The sequence below is a fragment of the Colossoma macropomum genome, unplaced genomic scaffold, assembly GCF_904425465.1.
Source record: "Colossoma macropomum unplaced genomic scaffold, Colossoma_macropomum, whole genome shotgun sequence".
Taxonomy (NCBI): domain Eukaryota; kingdom Metazoa; phylum Chordata; class Actinopteri; order Characiformes; family Serrasalmidae; genus Colossoma; species Colossoma macropomum.
The window spans coordinates 6316106-6328188 of record NW_023494808.1 but is presented as its reverse complement, the minus strand read 5'-3'; the positions used below and the strand labels follow the sequence as shown (position 1 = coordinate 6328188).

Genomic DNA, 12083 nt, shown 5'->3' with positions numbered 1-12083 from the left:
ACTGAAGACACTTAAATGAACACTGATGGCTCAGAACTCATCAACCTGACACTGCACCTGACAAGAGTGTCACCATGAAGAACCCATATCTGCATTCACCTGATCAAAGTTCAGAGATATAGGTTATATTAGCTGTCTGTTGTCAGTTGTCTCTGACTCATGGTATTTTTCCACAGTCCACCTCCAGCTTGACTAATGTTACCATGCTCATTTTCAGTAGTGACAATTTTAGCTTATTTTGAGCAGAACACAAAAACGTTTTTTAGCTGTTTGAAGCTGCCTCTTCTTTCAACTTGAACAATAAAAAATCAAAGGGAAAAGCTCTTCCGTATTAAGTTACTTTATCTATCTTATTTATTATTTATATATATATATACATATATATTGATTTGTTTTTAAGACCATTAATGTTTTTGCATAGGAATGTAAAATAATGCATGAAAACAATCATTTGTGACAGACACCTCCCAATAGAAAGTACCCTATAAATGATGATTTTTATATATTTAGCTTACTATTGCTATAAATGCCTTGTGTTTAAATATATCATAAGAACATAATGATTGTAAATTTCTAAGGTCTTTCTAAGGTTTCTAAGGTCTGAATGCCAATTTTTTTTTTCAGCAGAGTACCACATTCAGGAGTAACAAAAGTTGTTAGAACAGAAAAGAAAGAAAGAATAACAAAGAATAAGAAAGAAAAGAAAGATCTGAGTGGTTACTCAAAGCCCACGGGGTGGTGAAATGGTATTACAGCTGTTTACACAGCAGCAGGACTAATCCTGTCCATCTCTCCGATCTCTACACCAATCACATGCACCTCCTCCTGAGAGGGAGGAGCTTCACTGTGCGAGGAAGTCTGCACTGTTTTCACTTTCTTTTCTTCAGATTTGCTTCTGCAGCGGCGAAACTGTCTAAACTCTTTCTGTCACTTCTGTTTGCTGGCTTTCCCGTCTGTCTGTCCTAATCTGTCGCCCTCTCCATGGCTTCCTCTCTAGAGGATGATCTCTCCTGTTCGGTGTGTTGTGAAGTTTATCAGGATCCTCAGCTGCTTCCCTGTGGTCACAGTTTCTGCTGCCGTTGTCTGGAAAAACACTTTGCGGTCAACTCTGCCCGAACCTGTCCTGTGTGTCGCCGGACATCTCCGCAGAAACTGGTGGCCAATCTGGTTCTGAGGAACGCCTGTGAGTCGTACCTGAAGGAGAAGGAGAAGAAGAACGATGGAGAAGTAAAATGTTCTCAACACGGAGAGAAACTCCAGCTGTTCTGTAAGACGGACGAACAGGCCATATGTCTGGAGTGTAGGAAACAGAAGCACAGCTCTCACAGAGTGCAGCCTCTGGCACACGCCGTACGGCAACGGAAGGTGGGTGAGAGAGAGAGAGAGAGAGAAGAGAGAGAGAGAGAGAGAGAGACAGAGAGAGAGAGAGATAGAGAGAGAGAGATAGAGATAGAGAGACAGAGAGACAGAGAGAGGGAGACAGAGAGAGACAGAGAGAGGGAGACAGAGAGACAGAGAGAGAGAGTTAAGTACTCTAGCATATTAGCATTAGAAATCTACTTTTTTCTTCTGTTTTTGTTAGTAAAATTTATAATTCCTTTTATGAGTGAAATTTCATTTCATCATGTAGGTCACAGTGACTGTACTGCTTTGTGATTGGTCCCTGACTTTTAAGGTTTATCAGTTTATTTTAGACCAAAAGGTTGTCCAGAAACAACTGACTAACTAACTAACTAACTAACTAACTAACTCACTCACTCACTCACTCACTCACTCACCTCACTCACTAAACAACTAACAACAACTAACTAACTAACCAACCAAATAACAACCTAACTACCAAACTAACTAACTACAGAAGTGTCATTTGACTCATATCTTAATGCACCTCTTGGTCATCATCTCTCTCCAGAGCCGAGTGAAAGTGGCGCTCCGTCCAGCTGAGAAAGCTCTGGAGGCTCTGAGGAACGGCACCACTCAGAACAGCCAGATCACCAAATACATCGAAGTAACTCTAACTACTTTTATTTTTACATGACCAAAGCCTGAGAAGGTTTTATGAAAGTTTTAATTTCTTTTTTGCCCCTCCCTCCATCATTTTCTCCTGTTCCAGTCTCAGGTCCAGCAGGCAGAGAGGCTGATTAAGAAAGAGTTTGAGAGATTTCACCAGTTCCTCCATGAAGAAGAGGAAGCCAGGGTCACTTCGCTGAAGAAAGAAGCGAAAAGGAAGAGAGACAGAGTGCAGGAAAGGATAGACCGAGAGATACTGTCTCTCTCCGAGAGAGTGAAAGAAGTGGAAGAAGAGATGGAGGATGATGGAGCCACTTTCCTGCAGGTAACAGCCATAATGCTGCTAAGGGTGGACAATAGAGCCTTATGTCAAAAGGTCATATTTGCACAGATCAGGCAGTTTCAACTACAGTATATTTACATTACAATATAGATGCTTAAATGCATTTAAAGCTTATAAACTGTAGAGTGTAATGAAAACATAGTTTGCATATTGAACTGCATATTTGTCATATTTGCCGTTTGGTCTTTATACTAAATTTAATGTAAGTCATCGACAACCTGAGTAAACACAAAGTTTTTTTTTTTGAAAGATAATTTATTGACAGAAAAAAGTTATTTAACACCAGCTGGCCCTGTGTGAAAAAGTAATTGCCCCCTTAGTTACATCAGCCAATCAACTAATTTTAATTGATAATTGGGATCAAATGAACTCAGGCATAACTACTGCCAGCCCTGAATGGCTGAATATAAACATCGTTTAAATAGAATGTAAAGTAGGCTAAAAGGTCTCGATAAAAAGACATTCTGGAAGAGAAGTGGAAAGAAAGATATTGAAACATATCAATCTGAAAAAGTGGTCCCACTTTATATTAAGTGTCTCTAATAACTGTATAGTTAAATGTGAACAACATATGCCACAACAATGTAACTATTAATGATTTAGTCAGTGTTACAGATGGATTACAGAAGTACACCTTATGTAATTACACATGTGTATCAACTTCAGTTGTAATATAGGTACAGTGCAATTACAGAGTGATAATTTTAGAATGGCAATTAATGTAATGTGATTAGATTACCTTGTTACTACACAGTTATTCCACAGTAATTATGTAAAACAAATGTAATATGTAAAAAAATACTTCTGATCCGTAGTATATCAAAAAGATACACTTGTGTAATTACAAGAGGCAAAACTGAAGTTAATACACATGTGTAATTACACAGGCTGTACTGCTGCAATCCATCTGTAACATTGATTAAATCATCATTAGTTACAGTGTTGTTACATATGTTATTGATGTGTAACTACACAGTTATTAGAGACACAATATAAAGTGCGACCGAAAAAGTTTACAGAGCCATTCTTAAGGCTTTGGAGCTCCAGCAAACCACAGCTAAAGCCATTATCTCCAAACGGAGAAAACTTGGAAGAGTGATGAATCTTCCCAGAAGTGGTCGGCCTAACAAAATTTCACAAGGAGCACAGTAATGAACCATCCAGCGAGTTACAAAAGAACCCAGATGAACACCTAAGGAACTGCAGGCCTCCCTCAGTGTTCGTGATTCCACCATTAGAAAGAGACTGGGCAAAAATGGCATCCATAAGAGAGTTAAATTTCAAAAACCACTGCTAAGAAGAAGAAAGGGTCATCTCACATTTGCCAAAAACATGTTAATGACCACCAAGCCTGTTGGAATAAAGTCCTGAGTCAGAAGTGCAACTTCTTTACAGACATCATACCAAGAGTTAAACGTGGTGGTGGTAGTACAATGGTGTTGGGATGCTTTGAATGTCTGGAGAATGTTTGGTCATCAGTCCATGATCTGAAGCTCAAGCAGAATTGGATTACACGGCAAGACAACAATCCAAAGCACAAGAGCAAATCTAACTCTAGATGTCTCAAAAGAAACAAAATCAGGTTTTGTAATGGCCTCATCAAAGTCCTGACTTGAATGCCCTTGAGATGCTACGGAAGGACTTTAAACAGGCAGTTCATACTAAAAAGCCATCCAATGTGGCTCAGTCAAAGCAACTGTGCAAAGAAGACTGGACCAAAATTCCTCCACAGTGATGTGAAAGATTGATATCCAGTAACAGGAAGTGTTTGTTTAAAGTTGTTGCTGGCACAACCAGTTATTAAGTTTTGACGGGCAAGTACATTTTTTCAAGTATGGAAATACAGGTTTGTCTTTTTTGACATTTTCTATGAGAATCTGCAACCATTAACACATATTACAAAAGTTACAAATATGCAAGAGTAAAAAAAGTCAGGAAGCAGTACTTTTTATGGCATTTTAGGTGTTTTGACCCAGTTACAGTCTCTGTTGAATGCACTTTATTGTATATATTGTTTATCTTCAGGCCTGTATTGGGATACATACACTAGATGTCCAAAAGTTTGTAGACACCCACTCCTCTAGTGTTTTTTTTTTAAATAAAGGGTATTAATAGGGAGTTTGTATTGATCATGATTAGTTGCTCACTCCAATTCATCCTAAAGGTATTGGATGGAGCTCCATCACTCTAGAGAATGCAGTTCTACTGCTCCACAGCCCAATGCTAGAGGTCTTTATGCCCTCTTGGTCATGCATGGCTTTGGGCATAGTGACATGGTGACATGGTGAAGGCTAATGTTTGGCTGCAACAGAGTGTCTCTCTCTATTAGCAGTGCTTTTCTAGGCAGAGCTGGGTAGAAAAGGAACACATGCAATGGTGTTGCCTAATCAGGAAACAAAAAAGGAGTCTTCTGTTACTGGAAAAAGAGAGTTATCAGATTACAGGTACATTATATAAATAAAGGACTACACTAAGACCACTCTATAAATAAAGTAGTAGCAGCTGTATATGATATGCATTTACTAGCGATGTTGATTGAAATGTCTAAATGGCTCATTGTCTAAATGGTTATCAGCATTATTCTGAGAGTATTTAAGGTTTAGTGAACAGTGTAGGAATTACAACCATTTTCATACTTGGCGCCCCCAAAAGTATCAAAAAGACGCACTAAAATATTAAGACACACTAATATAACCATGAATTAAATTGTCAGTTTTAGTTCTTGGTTTAAAATTCTTTGCACTCCATCACTGTCTGAATTCTGAAACTCACAGACATCACCAGATGCTGGGTTTCTTTTCTGGTGATGTTCTGCCAGGCCTATACTGCAGCCTGTCTTCACTATCTGCTGGTTTTTGGGGCATTTTACAGAGTCAGAGTCATTACATCATGATATTTTACATGGAATACAGACAATTATATGTTACATATTGCTTTTGTGATTTCTGTTTGCCTTAGGTTAAATTAAAGTCATCTTTGGGAAATTGCTTTACTCTTGTCATTTTTTAATGTATGACTTTAAAAAGAAAAATAATCTAAAAGTAACTTCAATATAGTTATCATTTGGATTAGGTTACATATTACATTTTTAAACAGATAGTCATTAATCTGCTGAAATAAACTTTTAAAGTGATCCCCTTAACCCTGTCTATTGACTTCATACAATGAATGCACCTTAAACTAACCAAATTCACTCTTTAGAAGGGCTGTCTACAGACTTGTGGACACTCAGAGCATGCTATTGCTCATTTAGTTATAAATACTACAATGCAGACTGTTAATAATGAATGATGAATTATAACACACTCCCATTCCTAATCTGAAGCCCTGACCTACACACAGCTAGTTTTGCAATACAGTAAAAAGTTTGCTTTTGTGTAGATTAAATGCAGTTTTTCTAATAATTTAATGAAAATAAATAATTTAATAATAATTGCTTTCCATGTCTTTCAGAATTTTGACTCCGTGTTGCAGAGGTATTTTTTTTATCTACAGCTTTTTTACATTTACAAACATACACTGAATGAGTGCACATGTTTTGCTGAGTTTACCTGCATGTATATGTGGATGTTTCAGAGCTGAATACACCGAGCCGGATTCAACGTTTGGTTCAGAAAGTCTCATCGACATGCCTGAACACGTGGGGAATCTTGGCTACAGAGTGTGGAAGAAGATGAAGGACATCTTTCGTTATTGTGAGTAAGAGTGTGTTTAAGTGTAATAGACACAGTGATGAAAACACTACAGCAAATCCAAGACTGTTTTTAGATGCAAAGCACCTCATGGACCTGACGTGTAAATCACTCACTCACTCATGTTTGGCAGGCTAAAGATTTTCCACAAGAGGGCACCCTGAGCACTAAAATAGGTCTTGGTGCTTCACATCAATGACACTTTTAAAGACATCACACTTTATGCAAAATCAACTGTGCATGCATGTGTTTTACTCCTACTTACAACAACTGAGGTCATTGATAATTTAATTAAATTAATTTTTAAAATTTTTACCCCCAAGCTCTCAAACTGACAGTTCCCACACTCTAGTTCCCATTAACTCTGAACTATTGCAGCATGTGACTAATGCAGAATTGACACACATTGCAATACTGCATTTACATAGTCTGGGCTGTGTAATATGTCCTTTACACAATCTGGATTGAATGTGCAATATTGTGTATGGTACATCAAAGAGATTAATAAGAAAGATTCTTATTTATGCATAAATTTAATTGAGTGCAGCTTGTTATTCCCTATACTAGGTGGTGGAGGTGGTGCCTCTAATCTTGCGTATTAACACAATTAAATACCAAGAGATGCCAACATAACAGTGCACAAATTCTAGCTTGATCATCTACCACACAGTGGAGAAGAGCTAGCCAGACAAAAAATCCCAAACAAACTCACAGTGAAAGACATGAAGTCAATGTACATGTAACACAAGGAAACAATGGTAACAAAAGACAACAGGAATATCACAAAAGCTTACAAAGCCAAAAGGGCTAGAGAGCGAAACAAGGAACAAGAAAAGTCTGGAATGTGAGAACCAGCATTTCTGATTATCTTATTATTCCACAGGAAGCCATACATATGTTCTTAGCACATGAGGTGTATGTGTGAACGTCAGGAGGTTATAAACCAGACAAGGCGCATTCTAAATGTTCTGATGATTAATGATTCAGACTATTGGTTCAGGACTTTGCTTATAACTTCCAAATCTGCCCACTCTATTTCTTTATTCAGATCCTGTGGTGCTGGACCCAAACACTGCTCCTGCAGACTTCTCCATTTCAAATGACCTGGTTTGTGTTGGAAAGTCAAGCCGTGACCGCCCCATCCCTGTACCCCATCAAGGGAACCGCATAGTGCTGGGATCTGAAGGGTACACAGATGGCATCCACTGCTGGGACATCGAGGTGGGAGGCAGCAAGCACTGGACCATTGGGGTGTGTCAACGCTCAGCACAGATGTACCATTCGGTACAACCATTGAGCCCTGAGAATGGTTTTTGGGCTCTAATGTGCCGTAATGGGAATTCCTACAAGTTCCTTGCCTCAAAGTCAGGTTGTTTTCGGCTAAAAAAGAAGCTCAGAATGGTGCGGGTACAGCTGGCATGGCAGTACTGTCTGGATTGTTTGAGCAAGAATATTTGTAGTCGGAGGAGGACATTAGGCTTTCTAGATGCTGATGATGGATCCATGATTGCTTTCACCGGAGTGCCCCCTGGGGTGGCGCTGTTTCCATTTCTGATCCCAGAGGAGCGCTTTGCTCCTTTGCATATTGCTCCTGTTGACATACCACTGACTGTGGAGCAGATATTACCTTTTGAAGAAAATAAAACAAAATACACTGTTTATGCAATAGTTTTGGTCATAGTTAGTTTCATACTTGGTATGTTGATGAGAAATGAGTGAAAAGGAGAAAAAAAGACTCATTTCAGAAACTGTGATTTAGCTGTTTTGAAGCATGTTTTAACAACCAAAATTATTAATATATTCAAAAGGTGGAGTGAAGGAATGTGTGAAAAACATCTTTGTGTAGCATCTCACATGGATTTATCTATTATTACTGGCTTGGAAAAGTTCTTTCTTGAAATTGCAAGCATGGAAACACATATAGTTGATCAATCTAACCCTCTGGGGTCTGAGGGCATTTTCTCAATTTGTTCATATCTTTTTAAATTTTCCTTTAAAGACTCATGATTATCCACGAGATCCATATCTTCCAGGACGAATCTGCTATGAATATGTCTGTTGTTTTTGTAAGTCTGCTAAGTAAAAAAAAATCAGAGTAAACTACCTTCTATAACTTGAACCTGAACTCTCTCAGTAATAGCACTTCTGCTCAAATTGACATCACAGTAATATAATAACAATAACAGGTAATAGAAAAATGGCACCTCCATTTTTCCCTTTTTCTTCTGAAGATGAGGCTACCTTCTAAAATGGAGCTTGATTTGACCTCAGCTTTCTTCAATCCAGTACTCAGGGACCTTTGGGGTTGATCAGGACTCAACTGAGAATCTCTCTAAAAGCTCTTTTCCTGGACCAAGATAGCCAACTTGCCCTATATAGATGTGTACTGTTCTGATGCCATTGTTCAACCATATTTTCTTATGTCGTTCATTTTTATCTTTTGTTGTTATATCTTCATTGTCATTATTAGAAACTCTGTTTTATTGTTGTTATTTTTATCATAATAATTATTATTATTATTCCAGTTTTCTGGTGCCTGCAAGGCTGCCACTGTAAATAAGAATTTGTTCTTGTTTAAATTCAAAGTTAAATTAAAGTATGTATTATTCTTATCTAAGTTACACTATCAAATACATAACTTATTACTTTCACAGTACAACATTCAAGAGATAAGATTAATAACTGTAATAACAACCATTGAGTTTAAGGGGCCATATTGTGTCTGGTTTGATTGATATGTGTTCTCCTAAGGTGAAAACATTAATTTGCGTCATTAATTTAGTGTATGTAATAATAATTATTATGCTTAGCCTATGATAAGTCCAACAAAGTGTCCAAATCTGTTGCCAAAACCTATTCCACCCAGTTCAAGGTGGAGGAAAACCAATCAACCACATGATAAAAGGCACATCATCAAACATGGCCAAGAGAAAAGCAAGTACCTGCAGCGTGTATAGACTTCATGAGTGGCTGACATGAGTGGACATAATTGTATTATTATTATTAAACAAAATTGTGAATAATGCAAATTAGTTTTTGACCATAAAAGAACACATATTTCCAAGCATATAAGTCATGATTATATTAATATCTGTTTATAAAACAGCATTATTTTATATACTAACATATTTTAAAATAAGACAAACCCCAAACTCTTCTTTATATACAATGTTCTTAAGAACCTTGAGGCAGAAGCTCTATTTTGATTGATACATGGAATCTGATTGATTGATTGAGTCCCAGGCTGTTGTAGACTTAATATGACTTGTTGATATTGTGGTTTAGGCTCTAGTAGATTTGTCTGGATTGGTTGGTGTTTTGGCTTTAGCCTCTGGTAGACTGAATCTGAGTGGTAGGTTTTGAGTTTAGGCTCTGGTAGACTGAATCTGACTGGTTGGTGTTGGGGATTAGACTCTGGTAGACTGAATCTGAGTGGTAGGTTTTGGGTTTAGGCTCTGGTAGACTGAATCTGACTGTTGGTGTTGGGGTTTAGACTCTAGTAGACTGAATCTGAGTGGGAGGTTTTGGGTTTAGGCTCTGGTAGACTGAATCTGAGTGGTAGGTTTTGGGTTTAGGCTCTGGTAGACTGAATCTGAGTGGTAGATTTTGGGTTTAGGCTCTGGTAGACTGAATCTGAGTGGTTGGTGTTGGGGTTTAGGCTCTGGTAGACTGAATCTGAGTGGTTGGTGTTGGGGTTTAGGCTCTGGTAGACTGAATCTGAGTGGTAGGTTTTGGGTTTAGGCTCTGGTAGACTGAATCTGAGTGGTTGGTGTTGGGGTTTAGACTCTGGTAGACTGAATCTGAGTGGTACGTTTTGGGTTTAGGCTCTGGTAGACTGAATCTGATTGGTTGGTGTTGGGGTTTAGGCTCTGGTAGACCGAATCTGAGTGGTACGTTTTGGGTTTAGGCTCTGGTAGACTGAATCTGAGTGGTAGGTTTTGGGTTTAGGCTCTGGTAGACTGAATCTGAGTGGTAGGTTTTGGGTTTAGGCTGTGGTAGACTGAATCTGATTGGTTGGTGTTGGATTTTAGATGTTGCTAGACTGAATCTGATTAGTTGGTGGTGGGATCTAGGCTCTAGAGGACTGGACCCATGCTGATGTCTTCATAATCATTATCAGTCTGACATCACAATAGCATGTAGGCACTGCTTCCCATTGAGTATGCTGAATGTGGTTAAAATAAAACCATTAAGCATAAAAGGACAATTAATTAATAATTTACTGTCTGTTCAATAATCATCCAAATACAATCTGTGACTTGATTTTTGAATAAATATCAGAAACTTCAAAAACATTTTGTAGTTATAACAATAAATGTACTGATGATGGACTAAACAATTCTAAGTGCTATAAAGAGCATTCCCAACATATGTTTTTCAAAACCAATACATTAATAAATCCACAATAGTTTAAATGTGTATTTCAACTTCTTTACTCACTGTTTAGTTTGTTGGTGGTCTGGAGATGGCAGAGTCTGTAAAATGAGAGAAATCACAAAGTTAATCACATAGTTCTTGTGCACCATTAAAATGTAATTATTCAAATGCAGAGGTAGTCTTTGAATATCTGATTAAATACAAAGATTTCAATTTTCAAATTCAAGTTCTGAACGACTGGTCAGAATCATAGTCAGAATCTTCATCTACCTAGTATTTAATGTGGAAACAGACAGTATACAAACAGTCTATGAATAATATAAAGGATGTTAAATGGTAGTATGGGAGTTAAGTACAGTTACAATTATAAGTATTAAAGTGCATATAGACATTATGCACAGCTACAGCTGAAGATGTGACCAGTAGTCTATAACATCCTTTAGAAATGATGTGCATGGGGACGAATAACAGTCACTTCACTTGACATTATCACTGAAGGGATTCTGGAGGCCTTTGTTGCTTTGAATTGACTTAATTCAAACATATACATTGGTTGCACATGAATAAAATACATGACATCAACAATGTTTGTCAACATTTCTGTGAATGTATAATAATTTATTTGTGTGACACCAGTGTACACATTTGAGTGAATTAAATTCAAAGTAATGTTTGCTTGGGTGTAACAATTCTCATTCTCCAGCAGAGGGGGCCAATGGAGATTTCATGCCCTGTTGTGGATTACTGTAACAATATACAGCATAGGGTGCTCTCTTGTGCCATCTCAAAGGAGGTAGTAAATAATAATTTATATTATTATATAAAATAAATATTTAACAATAGGAAATAGATTAGTAAAGCTTTATAAAAACCTTATAATAATTATTTAAACACCTGACAGCAAGGATTTTGTTTTTCAAGCAAATGACCAGCAGCAACATCCACAGCAGGGTAGAAGCTCGCTGGTAAAGATGAATCTGCCAGAAGTGAAGAAAACACCTGAAATCTTTTCATTAACTTTAACCAGATCATCTGAAGAAGAATGTGATGCAGAAGTGGAATTAATTTATCGTCTTACATGCCTTATATTTCTGTATTTTGCATGCTTGAATGGTTCTTTTCATGGTGAAATTGTTCTTCAGATTGATGGAGAATGAGTTGTATATGGTTCTATATAGAACCATTCATCTATTGTTACAAGTAACAATAACATAACCCTTTTTGGTGCTATATAGAACCATTTTCAAAAACAAATACAACACATTGTCTATCACTCCGAAGAACCATGTAAGCAAATGGTTCAGTGTTCAGAGTTATATATAGAACCATTGCCTTCACTAAAGAACCCTTGAAAACTCGTCTTTCTTATGAGCGACCATGTTACATCTCTACCCGGCATACAGAAAAGTCCTCAGGCAAGCTCCCCAGTGAGTAAGACTGTTAAAGCATTGACTGAAGAAGCAGATTAGATGCTTCAATACGGCTTTGCTGGCTCCAGCTGGGAGGTGCTCAAAGATGCTGCTGTGCCAGAGGATGGTGGTGTTGACCTGGAGGTCTGATTTAGCCCTTGTGTTGAAAACATAGTACCCACAAACCTCAACTGCATAAACCCCAATCAGTAACACCAGATAAACAACAAGGTTCAGTCCTGTGTGCCTGCC

The 12083-nt window shown here is 37.7% G+C and overlaps 1 protein-coding gene across 1 annotated transcript; it reads left to right on the top strand.

Annotated features, from left to right (window-relative positions):
• The first annotated feature begins 759 nt into the window (after positions 1-759).
• Positions 760-7985, top strand: LOC118798301 (nuclear factor 7, brain-like). The gene is made up of 6 exons (XM_036557722.1): positions 760-1365; positions 1913-2008; positions 2114-2335; positions 5807-5829; positions 5930-6048; positions 7094-7985. The coding sequence occupies exons 1-6, from the start codon at positions 982-984 to the stop codon at positions 7762-7764; spliced, it is 1515 nt and encodes a 504-aa protein (XP_036413615.1). The 5' UTR covers positions 760-981; the 3' UTR covers positions 7765-7985.
• The last annotated feature ends 4098 nt before the right edge of the window (positions 7986-12083 follow it).

What these genes read in the sequence shown, in the direction of transcription:
- LOC118798301 (XM_036557722.1), top strand. Translation starts at nt 982, where the DNA reads ATGGCTTCCTCTCTAGAGGATGATCTCTCCTGTTCGGTGTGTTGTGAA. An exon ending in ATGGAGCCACTTTCCTGCAG is followed by an intron (nt 2,336 to 5,806) that starts GTAACAGCCATA and finishes CATGTCTTTCAG; the next exon opens with AATTTTGACTCCGTGTTGCA. An exon ending in GAAGGACATCTTTCGTTATT is followed by an intron (nt 6,049 to 7,093) that starts GTGAGTAAGAGT and finishes TTCTTTATTCAG; the next exon opens with ATCCTGTGGTGCTGGACCCA.